Below are 21,442 nucleotides of genomic sequence, written 5' to 3' on the forward strand. Positions count from 1 at the left end.
CTGGAAAATCGCAAGGAACACTCTCGGCCGACATCTGACTCGAACCCTGTACCGCTTTCTATAAGGGATCCATTCACAGGGGCAGTGCATGTCATTCCAGGCTTATTTTGCACCAACAACAGAAAAGAAAACATTTATCACCAAATTCATTGAGTTTATTTATCTATATTATCTACATTAGGGAGCCACTGTAGCTCAATAACCAGGTGGTTGGTGTTCCATCCCGGTGTGAACCGAGAAAGCCTTGATTCATATAATATATCTGTATTGTTTATTATTTGTAGCTTTATCATCTTGTATATACTAGGTTATCATTTATAGGATGGTTGTTATACATACACCCTGTTGTATACAGCTATTACTCATTGTAATCTTTTACTTTTAATTTCTGGGAGTTTCTGTTTATAATAATATAAAAAAAAATGAGTATGAAGAAAAAATCAGATTAATCCAATGTCAAGCTTTCTGCGTCGTTACATTCGACTCGGAAATATCCGTTTTCATGTTGAGGGGTAATAACCGAAACAGTTTATCACAAAATGTGTTGTCTATGTGAAATTATCAAAATGATTAGTGCTATGGTATTGCTGTCCATTTTCGCTTTAAAATGAACTTTTCTCACTATTTAGTTTATAAAAACACAGTGAACTATAATACATGCAAGGACGCAGGTAAGAGTGGAACAGGTAATAATGAGTCAGGTAAAAAGTATTAGGGTTTCAACCAAGTAGACTGGTAAAAAAGATTGGGGTGTTGTCATTCTTTAATAGAAGTACCATGTGTGGGGTTTTAAGCTTTGTTGGAGCTTTAATTTTGAGTTCCTTGAGTGTTTTGTTTTACCTTTCCAGACAGGATGATTTTGTTCACCGCCTGAGGAAACTGTAGGCTACTTGAAACCAAGCCTGTTTTATCTTTCAATCAATGAGTTCTGGTGTGGTCTGAATCATGTCCCAAGGTCGAGTTATTCTAACCTTCTATACTTTCTACGTTTTTATAAAATCGTTTAAACAGAAGGACTGGCAAACAATGAAAAAATAAACCACCTCAAGTCTTTCAGTAAAATGATTCAGATTTTACAAGAGGCTTGTCTGTAAAATACGATCTGTTCTGGGCACGAAACTACTGCAGAAAACATGTGCGAATAATTTACAGTGATCTGACGTATGTCAGAGATTAACAGGAATAAGGATTAACGTCTCGACAACCTATACTTCGGTAATTTGTGACTAACATACGTGTACAGTGCGAAGGTGAGAATTTGTCTCGACATCCGAGTTCTAAAAAAAAATTATTTAAAAACTTCTACTTTAAAAACGGTTCGGATGTTCAAGAATAGAATGTGGCGGGTTGGACTTCTGCAGTGTAACGTTAACAAACACCACAAACATGTAAATACATTTGTCTTGTGTGGTCCCCCAGTACTTACTAATAGACTGGGTCTGATGTTTTGTCGGTTAAATGCCTACAAAATTTCAAATTCTAAGCAAGACTAAAAGTAAGTAAGTAAATGGACAAGCTGTAAAGCTGCTACTATGCTGCCGTCGAGTTATTGTAATAGAATGCGCTAGAAGTACCAGCCGTTTCAATATGTTGGCATGGTTCCCAGAACGTGATGTTTCGCGTAAAATTGTATGTAGTGTATGAATGAATCAGTGTAATGAAGTATTGTTCTGATATGTAACACCGTATTTACTATTAGGGCGGGGTGTATTATAATACAAGTTTATGTTAGCCTATAGTCTGCCTACAGTGAAACAAAAGTAACATTGTACATGTGTATTTAGATTATCAGTCAGTGTGGTAGAGCAGTCGCGACACCAAAGGGGAGGGAGAGAGGGGTACCAATCCTAGCTATCCGATGGACATCAAAATTCAAAAATTAATTTATATACTTTTCGTTGAACTAATTTTCACCCTTTCTGGTCGGCGTTCCATTGGGTTAGGAAAATTTTGACAAATATAATTATGGTCTCACGAAGCAATATGGCGTTTATTTACAGCAACTCAAGATCACGTTGCCAAAACTCCGAAACTGAAATTTTACATAACAAACTGGAACCAAAAAGCTAATACCAATGATGTCAGATGCTTGGTGCTATGCTCAGATATCGATAGGACAGGGGTGATTAGAGAGCAACCCGCAGGGCATATCGGCCCAGTGGCCGACCGTATGGCCGTGCGCGGCTAGCATCATACCACCAAAACCACGATCGACCATACAGACCCGACGGCCACAATCGCGCGCATGGTGATGTTTCGACACTGGTTTCGGGATCAGATCGGCCGTCAAATGGAAAATTGACACCCGGGATTAAACTTCTCGTCATGCCAATCTGACCATCTTAGAACTGGTTTTCAATGCAATTCAATTATCCAATTGGCCGAATTTTCGACGGGCCGAAGGCAGTTGCCTACTTTACTTGGATAATCCGCCTCCAATTTTGGACGTATTTTTGTTGTCCAACTGAAACATTTAATGTTATTCGTAAAGGACGGATCTAAGTACTTTATAGTGACGAAATCGGGGTCAGGGGACAAAGCGTCCTAAACGAACTCAAGTGACCCTAATTTTATACACGCCCGTTTCCAAAAACGGTCCATTTAAGATGTTGGCTTGATGAAGGGGGTAGGGTGTGATGGGTTAGGGTTTAACGGGCACGACCTCTTTGATATAGGTTAGATTTGACATATTGGATTTAATCACATTTGGTGTGTGATATTTGTTTTTCGATATGGAAAACTATCTACATAAATATTAGACAACTTAGACATTTATTTGGTTCAAAGAACAATAAGATAAAATAATGGACTATCGTTCTGTCAACTAAGCAAACAATAAATGTATAAGAAGCTCCCTTTCTCTCTTACTGAAACCAGATATCACCATCACCCCTGTACGAGGAACAGAGTGTTTTTACTTCTCCGGGAATGTTTATTTTATTCTGCATTATCCATTGGCAGAGTAGTCTAACAAGTCATCGTGTATGAGTGTGGTCCTGGTATTTGACAAGAAATATAGGGTCGCCTCCGTTACCTCGAAAGATTTTTAAATATATATATGTATCATGTGTTAACCATCTCTCCCTCTCGGGTTCGATCCCGGTGTTGTCCGAAAAAGTTCCCCGAGATTTTCCATCGTGGTTACATTTTGTCAATGGTGCAGGTCGGAGAGCCTGGCAAGGAATGGCGTCTAGTAATTCGCGTGGAACACAAAATCGAGATCCCGTGTACTCCCTTGGAATTCGAAATAAGAGTAGGCCGTATAGCTTCAGTAACAGGACAAATTTTCCCTTATATTATAAATGTGATAAATTTATGAATTGTCTCTATTTCATTCTTTCAATATTCTATTCGTTAAGTATTAATTCATTCAATTAAACCTTTCTGTTATTCTTATGTCTCTGTTAATCCCTCATTATTAAACGCTAAGCTACTAATCTAATGTCAGGCGGTTGACAGCTGACACATTAATGAGTTTAATTACTATCTTATTGTTTTATTTTATTGCAATGTCTTTTATATTTTAATCTTTCGTCTTTAATTGTTATTAATAACATTGGTGTATATTGTTAAAGGAGCTAAATCGTTAATATTTGGAACCCAGAAATTGACACAAATGGGTCGCAGCGCATATAATAATGTAATATGAATGTTTTTACTCTAATTTTAAATCAGTTATGTTCTTCGAAATACGCAAGAAGTCTCAATCGTATGGCAATCTCTAGCGTCTGGTTATTCCAGTCTACATCGATAGTATTTATTGCGCATATCACATCACCGTTGGACGTATATTGTGGAATATGTCTAGCTTCATTCTTCGAGTCCCTTGTTACAAATGGCGCTGAAACGCTTTATGGTACACGATTCGTGTAGCAATGGTAAAATGTTTATTTTGTCTTAAATATTGGATATCAGAAGCCCATCTTTTCCAGGTAAGATCACATCAATGTTAATTTAAGTTGACAAATAATTTGTGTTTTCAATGTCGAAGACTTTTGATGATGCTGAGTTAGAGACTTAGCTACTTTAATTCCTTAGACACCATTTTATTATAAATACCGATTTGTACATTTATTTGTCTGCGATGTTTACCTCGGTGGAGGCGGACGTAAAATAAAGCTATTTGTCACACATTCATATAGCATTCTAGGTTTTATCTCGTTTCCAGGACTTTTACTCTGCTTGTCGAACGTGTTGTTCTCCGTATATGATGTTTAATGGTTTCCGCCAATAAATAGTTTCAAGGATAGTTCCAGTCTTTAGTTATTACTATGGTGGCTGAAAGCGTCCATTTAGATCGGCGGGTTTCTAGATACAACGCGAGAGCCAGAGCGGCGAAAAAGGCGCCGAAAAAGGCGCCGATCGGCGACTTTTTCGTCGTACTAGCTTAACGGCGATCCGCGACTTTCACAACACAAGAGTCGCCGTTAAGCCACGCGACGAAAAAGTCTGGCTTAACGGCGACTCTCGACTCGGAAGTTAAAAGTTAGTTACATGCACAATGGCTACATTTTACGCACACAGATACCCAAATATTTCTACGCCGTCACCCACCAATGTAGGGCGAAAGTTATTTTTAGTCTTTATCTCCCTTTCCCCCCTTTTGCATGGCGATTTGTGTGTAGAATCGAAGAAAGGGGTTTGAAAATACATTTTCTGCCAGGTTTTGGTGAATATTCATGCTTTTGAGAGGTCGGTTAGGTTGAAATGTAGGGCCGAAAATTGCATGTTTACTTGTCTCTACTTCCAGTTTGTGTATTTCAAGTTTTTCATGGTGAACCTCATACATGCTTTTGTGCAAGAGTTTGCCACATGTTGCTCCTGCTGTGGCAGAAAGCGTCCTACCCAAGCGTTCTACCTTCTCACAGCAGCACACGATTCGCACTGGATATAGGCAACGTATTACTAACATTCAAAATCAAATTATAGACTATAAGTTTCCAACGAGCTCACTATAAATTAATTAAGAACAGACCAAACGTCAACATATCGTCCATGAGGATTATACATTCCTTTAAAATAAACCAGACGCTTCACCGGGGCCACTTACACATGCAGACGTATCGCCATTTGACATGTATAAAGGACTTCATTACACTAATAAATTCTAAAAGAGATACAGTAACGCAGTTAGTGGTCAGCTTGAGACCCTCTCATGGAAATATAATTCAATAACTGTGTATTATTACAATATAAATTAATTTGTGTCATTAATAATGGATATTTGTTTACATCAGTTGATCGTTAAAGCCGCATGCTGCTGCAAATCTAAAATAAAAAAACCTCGACGACTGGTAAGATAAATGTACACGCTAAAGCATACGTTTGGAATAAGGCCAGTAATTCTTGCCCGGTTGACAACAATGTTAAATTCTGGATTCGAACCCAAGACAGTTTAATAAAACTTTATAACACTAAGCCTCGGAGGATATACGAAAATCGCGTACGTGCACACTAATATGTACACGAGTGGAACTCAATTTTTCGTCCTATCCGAATGACTAGGCAAATTTTCCTTATCAGCACAGCAGGCGCCACCCCTCACAAGTGAAGACCTCGCTTGAAAAATTTCGATGGTTCTTCGATTCGAACATAGGTGCCTTCTCGGCTACCGCTGGACCCCACACAAATAGGACTGGAAATATCCGAAATATGACCGATGACGTTGTTGCACGCTCAAACAACCATCTGAGTTTTTCAATAACACTAGTGTTAGAGGAGATGGTTGTGTGACGTCACACGCACTACCCATGACGTGCGTGTGCGTGTGTGAAATAGCTTTATTTAACGTCTGCTTCTGCTGAAGTGATATTACCGACTCACCTCAACAGACTAATCGTTATATATCACCGCTTGTCGTTAAAATGTGTAAATAAAAATTTAAAATGCAATAAATCAAATAAGGCTCGGGAATTCAATCCACAGGATTCATTTTCGAGAATGTGTGTCTTTCTCGGTACGTTAAATCCGTTGCGTGACGAACATTGAAGAATCCATTTACAGTTCTGGCGGCTTCTTTGATGATCTACAGAACTAAACTTGATTATCCAATCAACATTAATAATCCTCAGAACCGCTAGGTGCTAATTAATATATTAGATCTCTAATATGGTGTATTCGCTAGACGGCGGTAGTTACAGACCGTGACCAAAAATAAATCCTTTGGGCGAAGGAGTTGGGAGAGATGGGGGGGGGGGTAACGTCCACTCGACACAAACTAGGTCGACCATTTCGGGACTAACATATGGTTCAATTTTATTTCAGTACTTCGCTTGCGCGTCGGGGTCTTTGACAGTAGAAGGAAACCGGAGAACCCGGAGGAAACTCACGAGGTTGGACAGGTCAGCCTACTCCTTGTCACGAACAACCGGGAATCGAAACCACGCCAGTTGACTCTATGACAGACCTTATGATACAGCGCGCACGTGCTAACCATTCGGCCATCCACCACCTCGAAGGAATCACACCTACGGCTTTCTTTTGAAGATTTCTGTGTTGTTTTGGGAAGCCAATATAATGGCGTTAAGGTGTTAAAGATTATTTACAACCCGTAAACTCTGTTCAACCTGAATTATGTTTATTGGGCTTTACTGTTTTTTTTTCCAAATTGTTAATGAAATCAATATAATCCAGTCCACCGGTGGCCAAGAACCATTCAAGAAACGACACAAATATGTCATTAAATAGCGAATGAACCGGCACGGCACGGGTTGTGCCTATAACTCCGAAATCGGACGCGGTAGGCCAACGCCACCAGGCCTATGTTATTCCCCGGTCCAATCTACCCTTATACACCAAATTTCAGCCTCGTGACAGACCTGGTGTAGCTGCCGATTCTGAATAGACAGACAAACGACATTCATAAATATTAGTAAAGATGTAACACCAATTGACACAATTAAAGAGACAATTCATGAACAAGGAATTCTCATTTATGGATGGACTTAATAGATAGATTAATTTCCTAATTGGCTTTACTAGGGATTGTCGTTATGTAGTTAGTCAACAAATAGTGGTTGACGTTTAGGGAGTGGCGTGCAAAGGTTTAGGGCCAAATGCTGGATTGTATGGGCCCAAGACTCAAGTATAGTGTCTATAGTGCTCCTCCATGTAAGTAACAACATCTAGTCGTTCGGCTAGGACGATAATCCGTAGTACACGATTGTGTGCACGTAAAAGAATCCATGACAGTCGGTTTCCGACGAAGGGTAAACGGAAACGGCACTGTCCCGAAATCACCCTGCATGACATGCAGACCAGTAGGACATTTAATACATGTGTCTTCTCTAGTGCAAACACGCCTGATGTCTCCAGGCCCAGTGCTCTATAAATACACTATTACATTAATGGATTATTACCAAGCCTCTGGTTCCACCGTAACAGTAACAATAACAAAGAAACGTGTTTTCCAGTTCAGGGTATGGTCTTTGTTAAAACCGGAGACTTACGTAAAATGTTTATTAAACTTTATTATATAATTATAATTAGTATGATTTATCAACTGAGTTTTATTCAATATGGAAAATCAAACAGTAATTTACTTCATTACCTGTACATAATCACTCAGTAATGGCGTAAAAACTAACCAAAGACACCATTAAAACCCATTTAAAGTATGCACCGTTTTTGTTGATACTAGACGTAATGATCCTTATTAGGCGAAAGTTTTTAGAAATTGCTTCAATTTATATTAGATTTAGCTGCAAGGGAGAATGTAACGACGATATGTGAATAGTTAGAGTAACAATATTAACCATATCATCATCGTCATCATCATCACAATAACATCGATTCTCTAATGAACTTAAATATTGTCTCAGAGTTTCTGATTCTATAAAGTTCTTGGGTAAACCCCCACACCTCACGCCAAGCTTTGAGTTCTCACGCCAAACGTTGTCTTCACCCAGGACACCCACTCTGATCAAATTCCTGGACACACCCCTGAAGTAGTCCGACACTCATCCCAGATTATGGCAAAAATTTAATGACTACCTACCTAATTAGAAGTTACCATAATTTCTCCAACTCTTGTTTACTACAATGTCAACTTTGGGATAATAATGATATTGGTGGGAGTGACCATTTTGTTATATAAAGCAGGACAAGTTCATTGACAGAAATCTTTCTGAAACCCCAACTCAAGTAATCTTTCTGACTTGTGAGTCAGCATCTTTTACTCGGAACTGCACATGGGTTATTGGGGTGGTCGGTGGACTGCGGGCTGTTTCGCGCTTTGCGTGATGGGTTTATAGATTTTGCAAACCACTGAGTTTTTGCAACCCCTCTCAAATGGTTTCAAGGCTATCAGTTGTCAGATACGGTACACATTCGACTCATGTAGTATAGTCTGGAAAATAATTAAACGTTTATTTGCCTCAATGATATATGTATTAATTCTAAAAATCATTAACTTGAAACATCATGCTATTCATTAAAGTTGAAGGCAGTTAATGGATTAATGTAGAATCATGGTAGGATGACTGAATTGGAATTGATAGGTGGAAAGCATTTAGCGTGGAGCCCTTGAAAGTGTATGTGGGCGTAGCAATTGCTATTAGGTTAAACGGGCACTGATGAACAGATATCGTTAAGTGGCATTGATAACTTTAAAGTATGCTAATCTACACTATGGTAATACCTGACGTCATGACACACAGGTGGAATTACAAAAATTTTAGAACTAAGAAAATAAAAAATGTTTTTCCACCATGGGACAAACGTGATCGGTGTTTGTGTGTAGCGCTAATAAACAATTATGCCCAACAGACGACCCCCGTTACGTAAGTATTTCTTGCTCTTTATGGGAAATAAAAACACGTGATGTTACATAATGAGTAGTATGTTGTTTGTTTACCCTTTCTTTCTGGTCATTTTCAGCTGGGTGAATTTTGATCGCATAACAGTTTAATATGATATGGCATGGGGTTTAACGTCCTGCTTTTCTGTACAATCCGGTCTAAAGAATTCGGACATTTGGAGCGAAATCTTGTCCCAACGCTCCACTGAAACCTACTATTACTTCGATATCCAAATGTCGGGGAACTTTCGGCTCATTTTCTAGTCTATATCAATGAGCAGAAGGACTAAAATTACGTCACGGCTTTTTATTGGCGGAAAGTTACCACGACTCAAGGAGAACGGCGGAAATCGCTAACGTTGAAGTTTACCGGTGGCAGGAAATTGACATTCGGGATCATTTTATACTTATGGAACGGATATGTTGACATAATTACTTGCATTATTTAAACGATTTATGAAGCTTTTCCGGTGAGGTTTAAGGTCTTTTGAACACCATGTTGCATATTGTATATATGTTTACAATTTTACTTTTACTTTCACAATATCAAGGTTAAAACAAGTACAACACCGGAGATAAACAGCACTTACACAATATTAACAACTTTCAACCTCCCAATATCTCAAACTCGTATTTAAACATCCTTTATTTGATAACAGACAATTACAGTTAATGTATTGACAGTAAATACCCATTCACAGACCTTGATATCAATCTGATTAAAACACAGATCCAATTTCGTTTCGTTTTTTATAGTTCAAAATTTCGATTTTACTTGTCTTTACTAAACTTGGATCTGGAAGCGTTGTTTATTTAACTCGTGTTCTGCTTGAAATGAGGGGTCAGCCAATCAAATGGTCTGTCGAATCGAGCGTTTGACCTTTTTTTGCGCGGAACTGTGGGTAGACATTAGCGGCAATAGAAATCAAAACAAAGCAAAAGTAGATAAAAAATACATGGTGGTCGCTAATTGGTTAATCGAATGACTGACGTAATCGGGTCAAATGTCGCTTGCTTGGTACCTGACGTCATAGAACGTGAACCCCCACTATAACTTGTTAGATCTACATGTAGTGTAGGCCATCGAAAGTATAAAAACCGAAACGAAATATAGATCTATATTTTAATTAGATTGACCTTGATATCAAAATCAAAATACAATTTATTCAATGGCGCCCGATAGTTTGGAGATATTTTCGCCAAAGTTTACCTGCCATCTGAGTAAAACGACGTTAACACCGCTACGGTACCAACACCGAGTGCGTTAACAACCTCCATTATTATTCGGTTAAGCATGATAACTATAATTTGAGTTGTGTATATATAAGATTAATGATAAAATATATTTTGTGGGTTACATCTTGTCCCTGTTGTGTGGTGAATTATAACCATTATCAGGACCAATAGGTACAATACGGTATGGATTAATAGCCCCGTGACTTTGCTGAAATAAATAAAAAGATAAGGAACATGTTAGAGAAAGTTCATCCAGATTTTTACGGCGTAGTTCCCTCTTGTCAGTGATGCAGTACGGAGGGCCTGACAGTGGCAAGGACAGCTGTCTAGTCGTTCGTAAGGGAAGAAAAACAGGTCCCGTGTACAAATTGGCGTACACGTAAAAGATCCCTTGAAAGTTGGAATTCAATATAAGGGTAGGCCATAGTGCCGCTGTCCGGGCAAAATTTCCCTCATAGCACACTGTATGGCGTATGCCCGTCTTCATTAGCCCAGCCCAGGGCAGAACAGTAGGACGTTAAATGCCATTTCATTTCATTTCATTTACCAGCCATCTTGGAATTGTGACAACATATAAAAAATCAAAGTTCAACGATCAATGAGCACTTGTGCAAAGAACAGTGTACATGTCCTTGAATTGGCGGACAACGACAAGAAACAGAAAGATTAACAAGTGTATGTATCATATGGAACCAGTTCCTGCTATTAAAATATTACCATTAAAAAACATGCCCATTCGACAATACCGTGGAATTTATAATCGAGATACAAATAACCAACAGAACACCAAATTCACTTTCCTAGTTTTAAGCTGGGTTCGTTTTCAAAGATTTCCTACGAATATCCGACTTGATTTCGACATGATATATGAACGGCCATATAAGCTAAAAATGGATTAACGCTATTTTGACTCTAATCAGAATCCTGGTCTTGGCAATAAAAACTGAATTCAACTGCATATTTGGACCATTTAAGAATGCCATACAATTCGAACGAAAAAAGTAGGAAAGAACTTGAAAAAAGAAAATACCCAGGGTTGTTTCGGCCCGGTCGGAGTTTAGTGTCCTTACCACACTTAAACTCGACCAAAACGACTACTAGGACTGACCCGGGAAGAAAATTTAATCCAATGAAAACTCACATAATAATGATTGACGATATGATCCATGTCGACAGTTTGAGCTATACCAGGTATCTGATAAATATCACAAATATAACCAAATAGATTTTTATAATCAACCATCCTCTTCTTATTACACTGGAAAAATAAAATAGTCAATTTAAAAAAAAAAGAAAAAAAATCATATGAATTTATAATTAGTACATGTATATATTTAAGTTCAGCTTCTGCTAATTTAATTTTTCTGGTCAAATTAGATTCACTTCTGGGTTGTAACTCGGAGCGTTCCGAATTGGCAGAATTTCAACCGAGTGACAATGAATTCAGTCTCGATAACTGATGTGATGTGAGTAGTGAACGAATGAAATGGGTTTTAACGTCTTACTTTTCTGCCCCAGGCAGTGTGCTATAAGGGAGATGTTGTTCAAATTGAATTGCAACCATCAAGGGTCCGTTTATGTGCACCACAAAGTGTAATTGGGATCGTTTATTGGTACCATCTGAACGACTAGACGTTGGCCCTTGCCCCTCGTCCTGCAAGGCTGATAAGGGAAGACCATGCTAGAAAATTCCCGGAAACGTTCTCGGCCACCACCGGAATCAAACTCCGGCAAACCTGGGTAAGTGAGCCAGTGCCTTATTCGCCGTGCCTGTGCCACTGCGGTGACATAATCAAACATGCCCAACATGTTTCAACTGGGGAGGCGGGATTGCCGCATACTTTGTAGCTCGAAATCCTCTTTCTCCTCTATTGTCACTATTCAGTGAGTGGCAAGAATACATTTCTAGAAAATGAAATTGGGTTTAACATTCTATTTGTTTCGGCACTAACCGGGCTAATAAGAGAAATTTTGTTTTCGGGCATTTTTGCATACTCTTCGTCGAATTCCAACTGCCAATGGTTCTTTTATACGCACGACATTCTGTACACTGTAACAAGACGCATAGTTTGAATGATTTTTTTAAAAGTATAATAGATGTGAAAAGCCGACAGAACCACAACCACAAGTTGCTTATTGCAGTTATCTCCCCTTTTCCTGTTTCAGAAATAAAATTATAGATAGAAAGGTGTATGTGTGAGGTAGGGGGTAGGGGAGAATAGGACTAAACACAATTCACAAAGTTGGCCATTTCGAGGCTAACATGGCATATTTTATTTTCATTCAACAAGGTTGGACTGGTAATCTTACAACTCGGGCCAACTGATCAACAGTTCACGTATTAGACAGACCACTGAATCAAATTTAATCCTACCTTAAAATGTGTATGATAGACTGAATCAAATCTAATTAATGTAGTAAAGAGTCTGACATCAGCTTCTGTTAAACAAGGACCTGTCAAATATCTTCTCTTTGATAATATGTCTTCAACCTACATAAAAAAATATATTTATGACACCATGTACATATTATCATCAACAACTTAGCTTGACACTCACCTGTAGGGTTGTACTTAATAGGGTACCACCTAGCTAATTTACAATAAAGAGGAATAAGATATAAGCCCGTTGACGACCTGGAGTCAAAAACCGAGGTCCTGTGTATCTTGGAGTAGTGCCTCATAGCATACTGCATAAGACGCGATAGAGCAGAAAGGTAGGACGTTAAAGCCCATTACATTAACGGATCGGTAAAATGAATTTTCGATTGTCTTTATTCGACATGGAGCATGCTCAAAATGTATTGAACTTTGAGAAAATTCTGTCTATCCATCGCTGGTAAACTTTAATTTAATAATCCAAACCTTTTCGAGTCCACTAAACACATCTGTTACAGCGACGTCATAAGCTTCCTGAGATTTTGCAAACCCACTTCTGTACACTCCATTATTTATCTGACTGAAATCAGAGAAATAAAAAATCGCTATTATATTTTATATAATCAGTTGGTCAAGATACATGGACATAGATGTTTTGGCAATGATGTTTGTCTCATCGTCGGAAGAACACATTGTGATGCGCTTATAATCGGGATTATTTATCTGACTGAAATCAGAAGAACATTATTTTCCTAATCTACTGTACCTTTATGTACCTTCCTTGTTTATGCTTTATATAAAATGTTTTTTAAGCGGAGGGAACAAACACCTTATGCCCTATATGGCCCGTCTTATGAACCTTTCTCCCGTTCCTACTATGCTTCTCCCTCCTTTAAAAATTCGCAAATCGCACTCAACTAAAGTAGACGATGTTTAACTGATGCTTCCACTATATTTAAGCTATGGACAGACGAGAGTATTTTTTCGCCTGGTCGGGGCGATTGAAATTCGCCAGCGATTTTTTACGGCCGATTACGAGCGTACGTCACTCTACGAGTAAATTACGTCGACGACGTGACTTGTCCAAACTGGCGAATCGCCTAAAACTATTAAAACTCTGGAATCGTGACTTCAAACAAGCAAGGCCTTTCTGAACAAAGAATCATTAATTCTTCTTCTTTCCTCAGACTCCACGCTTCGGCAGTGGAGGCGGCCACTTTGAGATCATGTGATATCAATGATGTCTCCGATTCGCTTAGGAAAATGATTCGCCCGACAATATACGCTGGACACGGTTAGATCTATTTGTTAAGGCCAACTCAATTTTTGTAAAGGTCGCTGAGATGTAAATAAGGTTATGGCAAGTGATTGTAGATTATGGTTAGGGTAAGCTTAATGGGTACGTCCAGGGTTATGCATAGGGCTGGGGTTAGCGCTGGCCCTGCTTATATCTCGTGACCTTTGACCAAATTGAAGTTGGCCTTATCAAATAGATCTAACCCACTGGACACGGGCGAATCGATCGTTGGCGTAAAATATTCGGCCGAAAATATCTAAGACATGGTTCGCCGAGCAGGATCGTCGTCGCCAAGAACGTGCACACGGGCGATTTTTTCGAGCGTTTTTAAAAATCGACACGATTGAGCGAAAACTACGCTCGTCTGCCCTTGGTACATCGTGATATCACAGACAAAAACAAAAGGTTCGGCACGGGTTACTGTGTGAAATACGTCGTAGCTTTAGTTAATGCACGTTTCTTCCACTGAAGGGATATCGCCTACAATTATATATTATACATGTATATTAAATAGTTACATATATTTAAATTAACGTGAAAAAAATGTGGACTCAATTTGTAACGGGTTACCAAAAACAAGGCTTTTTAAAGCTGCTTTCTGAATTTCCTTGGCTGAGAGTTAAAATCTTTACTGGTATTTAACTATTAACCAATGCAAATTCAGTATTTAATGTTAGATTGATTTTTTTATATAAGAAAACGTGGACATATAAATAAAGAATATAACATACGGATAAATCCATGAGTTGAGTTCATCAATCTCTGCTCTTAGATTACTGGGATAGAAGTTGAGTTTTTTCTGGTCGTCTGTTTTACAGAAAGTATTAAATTCTGTGTTAAACATTCTAATTATTTCACTCGACTCGTTATTAACAACAGTCTTCTTCTGTTTATCCCATAAACATGGTACAGTGATATTACCTGAATAATCTGAGATTACAGAGAAATGTAGTTTAACGTCCATTCAAAAACAAACCACGTTATTTCCGGATTAATATGTATTTACCTTTTAGTTGGGAGTTATAAACGTGTGAACCTGGGAAAATCCTAGAAGTTCGTCAGTTGTGGGATCTAAACCTCGCAACCATTTGCATCGATGACAAAGCTATTTTTGAAAATAAATTCGGTAGACATAATTATCTGACTCATTTGGTTAAATTTTAAGCCGCAGTGACTGTTGGGTGAGGAATATTACAAGAGGACATCCTAATTGGTTGAGCTGATCAAAAAGGATAAAAGATGGTCATAGACAACAGATTATCCGAAAGAAAACCCGGATGCTTACCAAATTTGATAAGAATCCGTTATGCCGTCAATAAATATGTTCTCTATGGAGTCCACAGGCTTTTCCGGACATGTAAAATATCTCAGAACAGAAAGTCCTAAAACTTTATCGCGGAAAAGGAGGGGCGCTGAAAATCGGCAAGGCTCATCCTCTTTCAATAATTCACGCAAAATTTGTAAAAATAATCTGTTAATTGTAGACCCTATCGCATTCACAGGAAGGAAAAGGTCTCGGATTTCTGAAAACCGATAGAGCTGGTCCTCTCATTACCCCAAACAGTTTAAATTGCATTTTTAAAGAAATATAACGATAAAGAGTGGCAAACCTGGATCAGCAAGATTATAAACTTCTCTTAGATAATTACAACCATTAACAGTATCCAGGGTACATTTGGGTTTCTGTAATACAAAATATACGGTTAGAAGGTACACAGTGTCCACTGTACATTTATGTTTCTGTAATACAAAACATACGGTTAAAAGGTATAAGTATCCAGGGTACATCTGGGTTTCTGTAAAACAAAACACATGATTACACGAAATGATTGGATTCTTGAATTTGGTAGATATTGATTATTGGTACTTCTTGTCCCGAGAAGAGGTTTATGACGCATAGTGAATCATACCGGCATTAACAGAGCAAAAACTATCATGTATTTCTTTACAACGACGATTGATTATTGTTATTTATTCAATTCCCACAGTATCCTAACTACAATTAAACACATAACACCATATTCCTGAAGCAATGGCTCGTGAAATCAGTCTCTGGCCATGGCTGGATTGACATCTGATACTTGAGCTTTTGAGGGAGTGTGCCTATTCTTCCCGTTCAATCAAATCTATCCTAAGTACAGCAACATGACAGCCCTTTGTTTAATCTGGGGTCTTCCCTAAAACTTTAAATTGTGATTTAAGGTATTAAAAGTGGCGAAAGTATTGTTCGTCTCCAAGCATTATTGTTTATATTTTAGCCGTTTTGATAGCCTCGTATGTCACGCATTTAGTTTTTCTGTATATTCTGCTATGTACTGGTTAATTGGGCGTAATAAATTTCGCGAGTCATGACGTAACCTTATGTAAACATATCTGGAGCTCTGTTTAAACCCGAATGATATTGTTACGCAGTTAGGTATTAGTTATTAATCGGAATATTGACCAGTCATAATTTGGAACAAAAATTTGCTTTCGTTACATCAGAGTTTGAGTGGGATTAGGTCTAATCAAACGAAACACTGCGAGGGGTATGCATAACACGGACCCAAATGATCTCATATAAATCGAAGCGGGCAAGTCGTTACTAAGCAGGCATTTTCCACGTTAAAACGAAGGGGCTACAAAAAACAGCCAATCAAACAGACAGGCTTACATAATGGCGCTACACTTTTGTGGGTATATTATGTTTAATTACCCATACTTGTATAAAATTATCTTATTTGTTAGATGTTGCACGCATTAACAAACAAAACCGGAGCTTAAGGACCGACGGACTGATGGACCGATGGAGTCCATTTCAACATATCGTCTAAAACTTGCTTCAGAGCCAGATGAAAATGAGGTGGGTAAATAAATCAATCATCTTACCTGATCGGTAAACGACCATCCCTTTTCTCCGAGAAACCAATCAACGACTGTTAACGGGATGGCGTCTTCTAGGCCTTTCAAGGCCCGAACCATAAGAGTTCTACAAGCCCAGGGGCAGGCTAATGACACATACAAATGATATCTTCCTGCTTCCGCTTCAAAGCCGGACGAACCATCAGCTGTTCACAGACAGAAAACTATTGTTATTAATTTATAAAGTGGCCTTTTCGAGAGATAACCAATAGATCTTATTCAAGAATATTGCAAATATTGGGGCTTAAATTATTAGACTTTCTAAATTAATATGCATATTCAAATATTAGTATATTAATGGCGACTTGCATAAACTTATAAACTGTCGCTTTTTTAAAATACGTGACACTACTTTATTGGAAATTCACAATGTTTAAAATTCATGAAGCAGGTCACTTCACTTCGTTTTCCAGCACGTGCCAGGGCTTGAATAATAATATAGCTCAGTCGACCTTGGACTTTTCTTATCACAATTAAAACATATATTAAGGGCAATACAAACATGATTATAAAAATGGACCCGTGGTTGTGCATGTCTCAATCGGTATTAATACAAACTAAAATTAAAATGTGTACACCATGAGAAGTACTGGTATGTAAAGACACCGCTCGTGGCATTTATAATCAATGACCGTTTAACGTGGCACACAATACCGGTGTAGATATCGCACGAGCAATTTTATAACATGGCGGAACTAAAATAAAGTACATGGACATACAGTACGTAGGCTGTATCAAACAACGTAGCAATCAGCTTTTCTTACCTGTTATTTGATGGCGAAAACTGGACTCTTTTCTCTGAAAAGCACCTTTAGAATCTACCGACGACAGCCATGATTGCTTCTTGTCGCTGGTGGTAGACATGGTCGAGTATAGATGTTTTTGTTGAACAGCGAATAGCTTTAAAAGGGTTATAAACCTACAGCGCTGTAAATAATAAACTAACATAAACAAACCTACTTTGTGAACTTTAATAGCACTGCTTGCATAAACAAAACCTGTTCATGCGCGGAGTCATTTTATTCTGTTGTAATTCACCCATTTTAGCTCAGTACTAGGAAAATCGTGTTCAACGAACCGACCATCTCACATTATAACGATTAGTCAACATAATTAATAATTAAAACGAGCAGTCCCATATATCAAAGACTAACTGTTGATAAAATTAGTGGGGTTAAGTATATAAATTAATTGCAAAAATATGTAGTAAATACTCAAATACCCCAAATAATACACGGTTCACTTTCATGAATGACTTGATAATGGTGGCTCAGTGAATACAATGTCACGGGTTCAATCTCGGTGTTGGCCGAGAGACTTTTGGCAAGCGGAATTTTCCCATCCGTATCGTATCAAGCAGGGTAAAAAGTTTACAAGCATAAAGGTCCGTTCATACTACATCCGTATCCGTATCTGTAAATACGTGCGTGAATACGTACTGGTATACTTTAGTTACTTTTAGAGAAAGGGTTGAAATAGAATCCGGCACGTATTGCGCACAAAAACAACTGCGTCCGTTAAGCCGGATTGCTCCCAGAGCGTATTTTTGTAAAGTGCGTCCGGCATTTCGGCTAGTGAGCCGAGCTTTAGCCAATCAGCGGGTACTTTCCCCTTATTACACTATCTCCCCAAATAGGAACTCAATCTCTGACAGATAATTCAGCCTTGAAAGCCGGACGTTTTCGCGTTTTCTATTTGAACGGCAAAACGCGGATACGGATGCGGGTGCGGATACGGATGCGGGTGCAGATACGGATGCGGATACGTTTATGGATACGGATGTAGTATGAACCGAGCTTAATTCAACATAAAATTCAAAAATAACATGTCATTCATTCTCTTATAGTCTCAACCCACCCAGTTCAGTCTGTCCAAGACTGCTGGAAAACTGTCCCTGATATCCGATGATATCTAGTTATTAGTTAACCGATTTTAATTATGCCCAATGACATAATAAATAGCCAAATATGGATATGTAACTTTGACATCATATCTGGTAAATTTTCACTGGCTTGTTTTGTTAACGTATGGGTCTTTTTAATATATAAAAAATATCATCTATTCCCGAAGTATTACGCGATATCTATCTAATAAAACCTTTTTACGAATACGAAGGCAATATTAGGTCGAGGCCATAAGATTGCTACACATTTGTCATTCTTCCAGTGGCGGATTAAGGGGGTGCCTAGACTAGGTTGACCTTTTAGTGGCCCCCAATATTTACGAAACCCCGGAAAAAATAATTTTTTAGCTATGGATTATAGAGCAGGAGGAGTGTATCTCTATACTGAGATATTATTTGATGCTACTGTGTGCAAAATTAAAGTTTGGGGCTTATGCATCTGTCTCTAAATTTGTTAAGATTAATATTCGTATGAAATACAAATTCAAAAGCTTCACAGTTAAAAAGAAAACATTTTTAATGGTGATTCGTAATCCCACTAACTGTGGAATGTCGATTTGTTCTACCGTGATACACAAATCATGGTCCCTTAAAGAAGCTAAATCGCTAATATTTGGGACCTAGAAATTGACACAAATGGGTCGCAACACATAATATATAATGTAATATGAATGTATTTAAACTGATTTACTCTAATTTCAAATCAGTTAGAAGTCAGAAGTCTTAATGGTAAAATGTTTATTTTTTCTTAAATATTGGATATCAGAAGCCCATCTTTTTCCGGTAAGATCACAACATCAAAGGTTGATTTAAATTGACAAAATTAATGTTTTCAATGTCGAAGACTTTGAATGATACTGGGTTAGAGACTTAGCTACTTTAAACCAACTGTCGTAAATAAATCATCCAAATCAGATAAACATGTATCATATTGACGAGTAACAAATCGACAAGTTTTGTTGTGAACGTTTAAATTCCATTTCTATGTGTCCGTAAAGAAGGGAACCGTGGTGTCTAAATGAGTATGACGCTGGCTCACTAAAAATAGAGAAAAGCTCGTATTCAACCACGAAAATATTATGTAACTCCGTAATGTATATTTTTCACTATATCGTCTGATTCCCTTCGCTCGGTCTTGAAATATACATTATTAAGTTTCTAAAAATCCCTTACGGTGGTCGTCCAAGGAAAAAGCCCGAAAAAATATAGCTAAAGACGCGAAGGCTACTCGCTAGAACACATCCTCGGTGCCAATACTTGATATGGGGAATTTTGGATTAGGCGAAGACTTGGATTGTCCTATAAACCTCACACTGTTAGAAATGTATGTATGTACAGTTAAGTAGTACAAGTAGTTTTTGTACCTTAATTATTGTCGGTATAATTTCCACAATAGTACTTTTACGAAGCCTGGTGTATTTTTCCGGAGTTTCGTGTATGTTTACAGAGTTTCGCGACTTTTTTTTACAATAAACGACGATGAAATCAAAAACTCATTCAAAATCAGTACAAATACATTCTTACATATGTAATATTTCCAAATTGAACTGAAAATAAATAAGCAAGCATGTAATTTTACAGATCTTACGTTTATTCACATTATTGTGTAAATTCACTTCTAGATTAGAAATACGTGTATAAGTAAAATTACAGCAGTTAAATCATTTGTTTTTACCTTAAAATGTTCGGAATATTTACCAAAATGATGTATATTTACCAAGTTTCATTCTTTTTCACAATAAACTTTGATGAAATCAAAGGCACATTCAAAATTCGGTAAAATACATTCTTACATGTAATATTTCTATATTGAACTAAAAATAACAAAGCCAGCATGTAATTTTACAGATTTAAGCTTAGTCACATTATTTTGTAAATCTACTTATGTTAGCGAAATCGATATATTTACTGTCACTTATTTTATTTAGTATTCCATAGCAACGAACTATTCCTAATAATTATCTTCTTATAGTATTCATTCCAATTTATTAACCATAATATGGACAATCACATTTTGTGAAATTTGGTATATTGCATGTCATGTATAGGTTGTATTATTATCAATCGTACATTAATCAGATTGTAAGTATATTCATAAACGTATATTAAAAAAAATGTTTTGACTTACTAGCCGTAGGCTGTATTATCTCGCAATCAAGCTCGCTTGAAGACGGTTAATTAAACCGATTGGTCAGTGTTAGCTGGACTGTCTCTAAAGCAGAGTTTCAATGCCTGCAAGTAGACAGTACCACAAGCTTACACCTGGAACCACCGCAATCACTGACGAGCAGCGGTTTCAAGCTGTGTTACCTTTACCTTTCGGATGACAATTTGCTATCGTGTACAAAACAGGATTAGTCTTTAAATGTCTCGTATTCAGTTGAGATTTTATTTTTCTTTCACTTTAAAATAATATTATTACGGTGAATTTGTTGGTTAACTGAAACAAAAACGGTAAACAGAAGTTAGTCATTGTATTTTTTAACATTTGTCTGTAATTTTTCATTTACGGCTTTTAGGTAAATTTACATTTGAAAGTTAAAAGACAAACTTACTGTAATCTTCCATTTACTGTATTGCGATGAATTTACAGTCCCAAGCTAAGAAATAATATCATAATTATTTTCCATTTACTCTTTTCAGGTAAAGTTACACACAAAGTCAAAATATAGAAACTCTGTAACTAAACTAAATGATAAATCGCATATGTTCGAAAAAATATCTTCGGTTCCAAAACGTTCGAAAAAATATCTTCGGTTCCAAAACTGATTAATCTACTGTAAGAAATGGAAATATCAGTTGTCATATACATGTATATAAGCCAGTGTGTGTGTGTGGAGGGGGAGGGGGTATTGCCCGCTTATGAATCAGGTGCTGATATACGAGTATGTTCACTTGTTTTGTTCGTGGCCTGTATCAATAAAACAATAG

At 37.6% G+C, this 21,442-nt stretch overlaps 1 protein-coding gene across 2 annotated transcripts; it reads right to left on the reverse strand.

Moving 5' to 3' along the window:
- Nucleotides 1–9,425: 9,425 nt before the first annotated feature.
- On the reverse strand, nt 9,426–17,902 carry LOC126810324 (glutathionyl-hydroquinone reductase YqjG). 2 transcript variants are annotated; one of them, XM_056098757.1, is made up of 9 exons: nt 17,831–17,902; nt 17,373–17,535; nt 16,576–16,754; nt 15,318–15,390; nt 14,439–14,637; nt 12,897–12,990; nt 12,408–12,524; nt 11,175–11,291; nt 9,426–10,241 (listed from the first exon to the last, which is right to left on the reverse strand). In XM_056098757.1, exons 1-9 carry the CDS (start codon nt 17,855–17,857, stop codon nt 10,152–10,154), a joined length of 1,059 nt encoding a protein of 352 aa, XP_055954732.1. In that variant the 5' UTR covers nt 17,858–17,902; the 3' UTR covers nt 9,426–10,151. The 2 variants fall into 2 exon arrangements, with proteins under 2 accessions (XP_055954732.1, XP_055954733.1); XM_056098758.1 differs by lacking the exon at nt 17,831–17,902 and having other exon boundaries at nt 17,373–17,571.
- Nucleotides 17,903–21,442: the final 3,540 nt, after the last annotated feature.

Source organism: Patella vulgata, chromosome 2 (assembly GCF_932274485.2).
Source record: "Patella vulgata chromosome 2, xgPatVulg1.2, whole genome shotgun sequence".
In the NCBI taxonomy this organism is placed as follows: Eukaryota; Metazoa; Mollusca; class Gastropoda; family Patellidae; genus Patella; species Patella vulgata.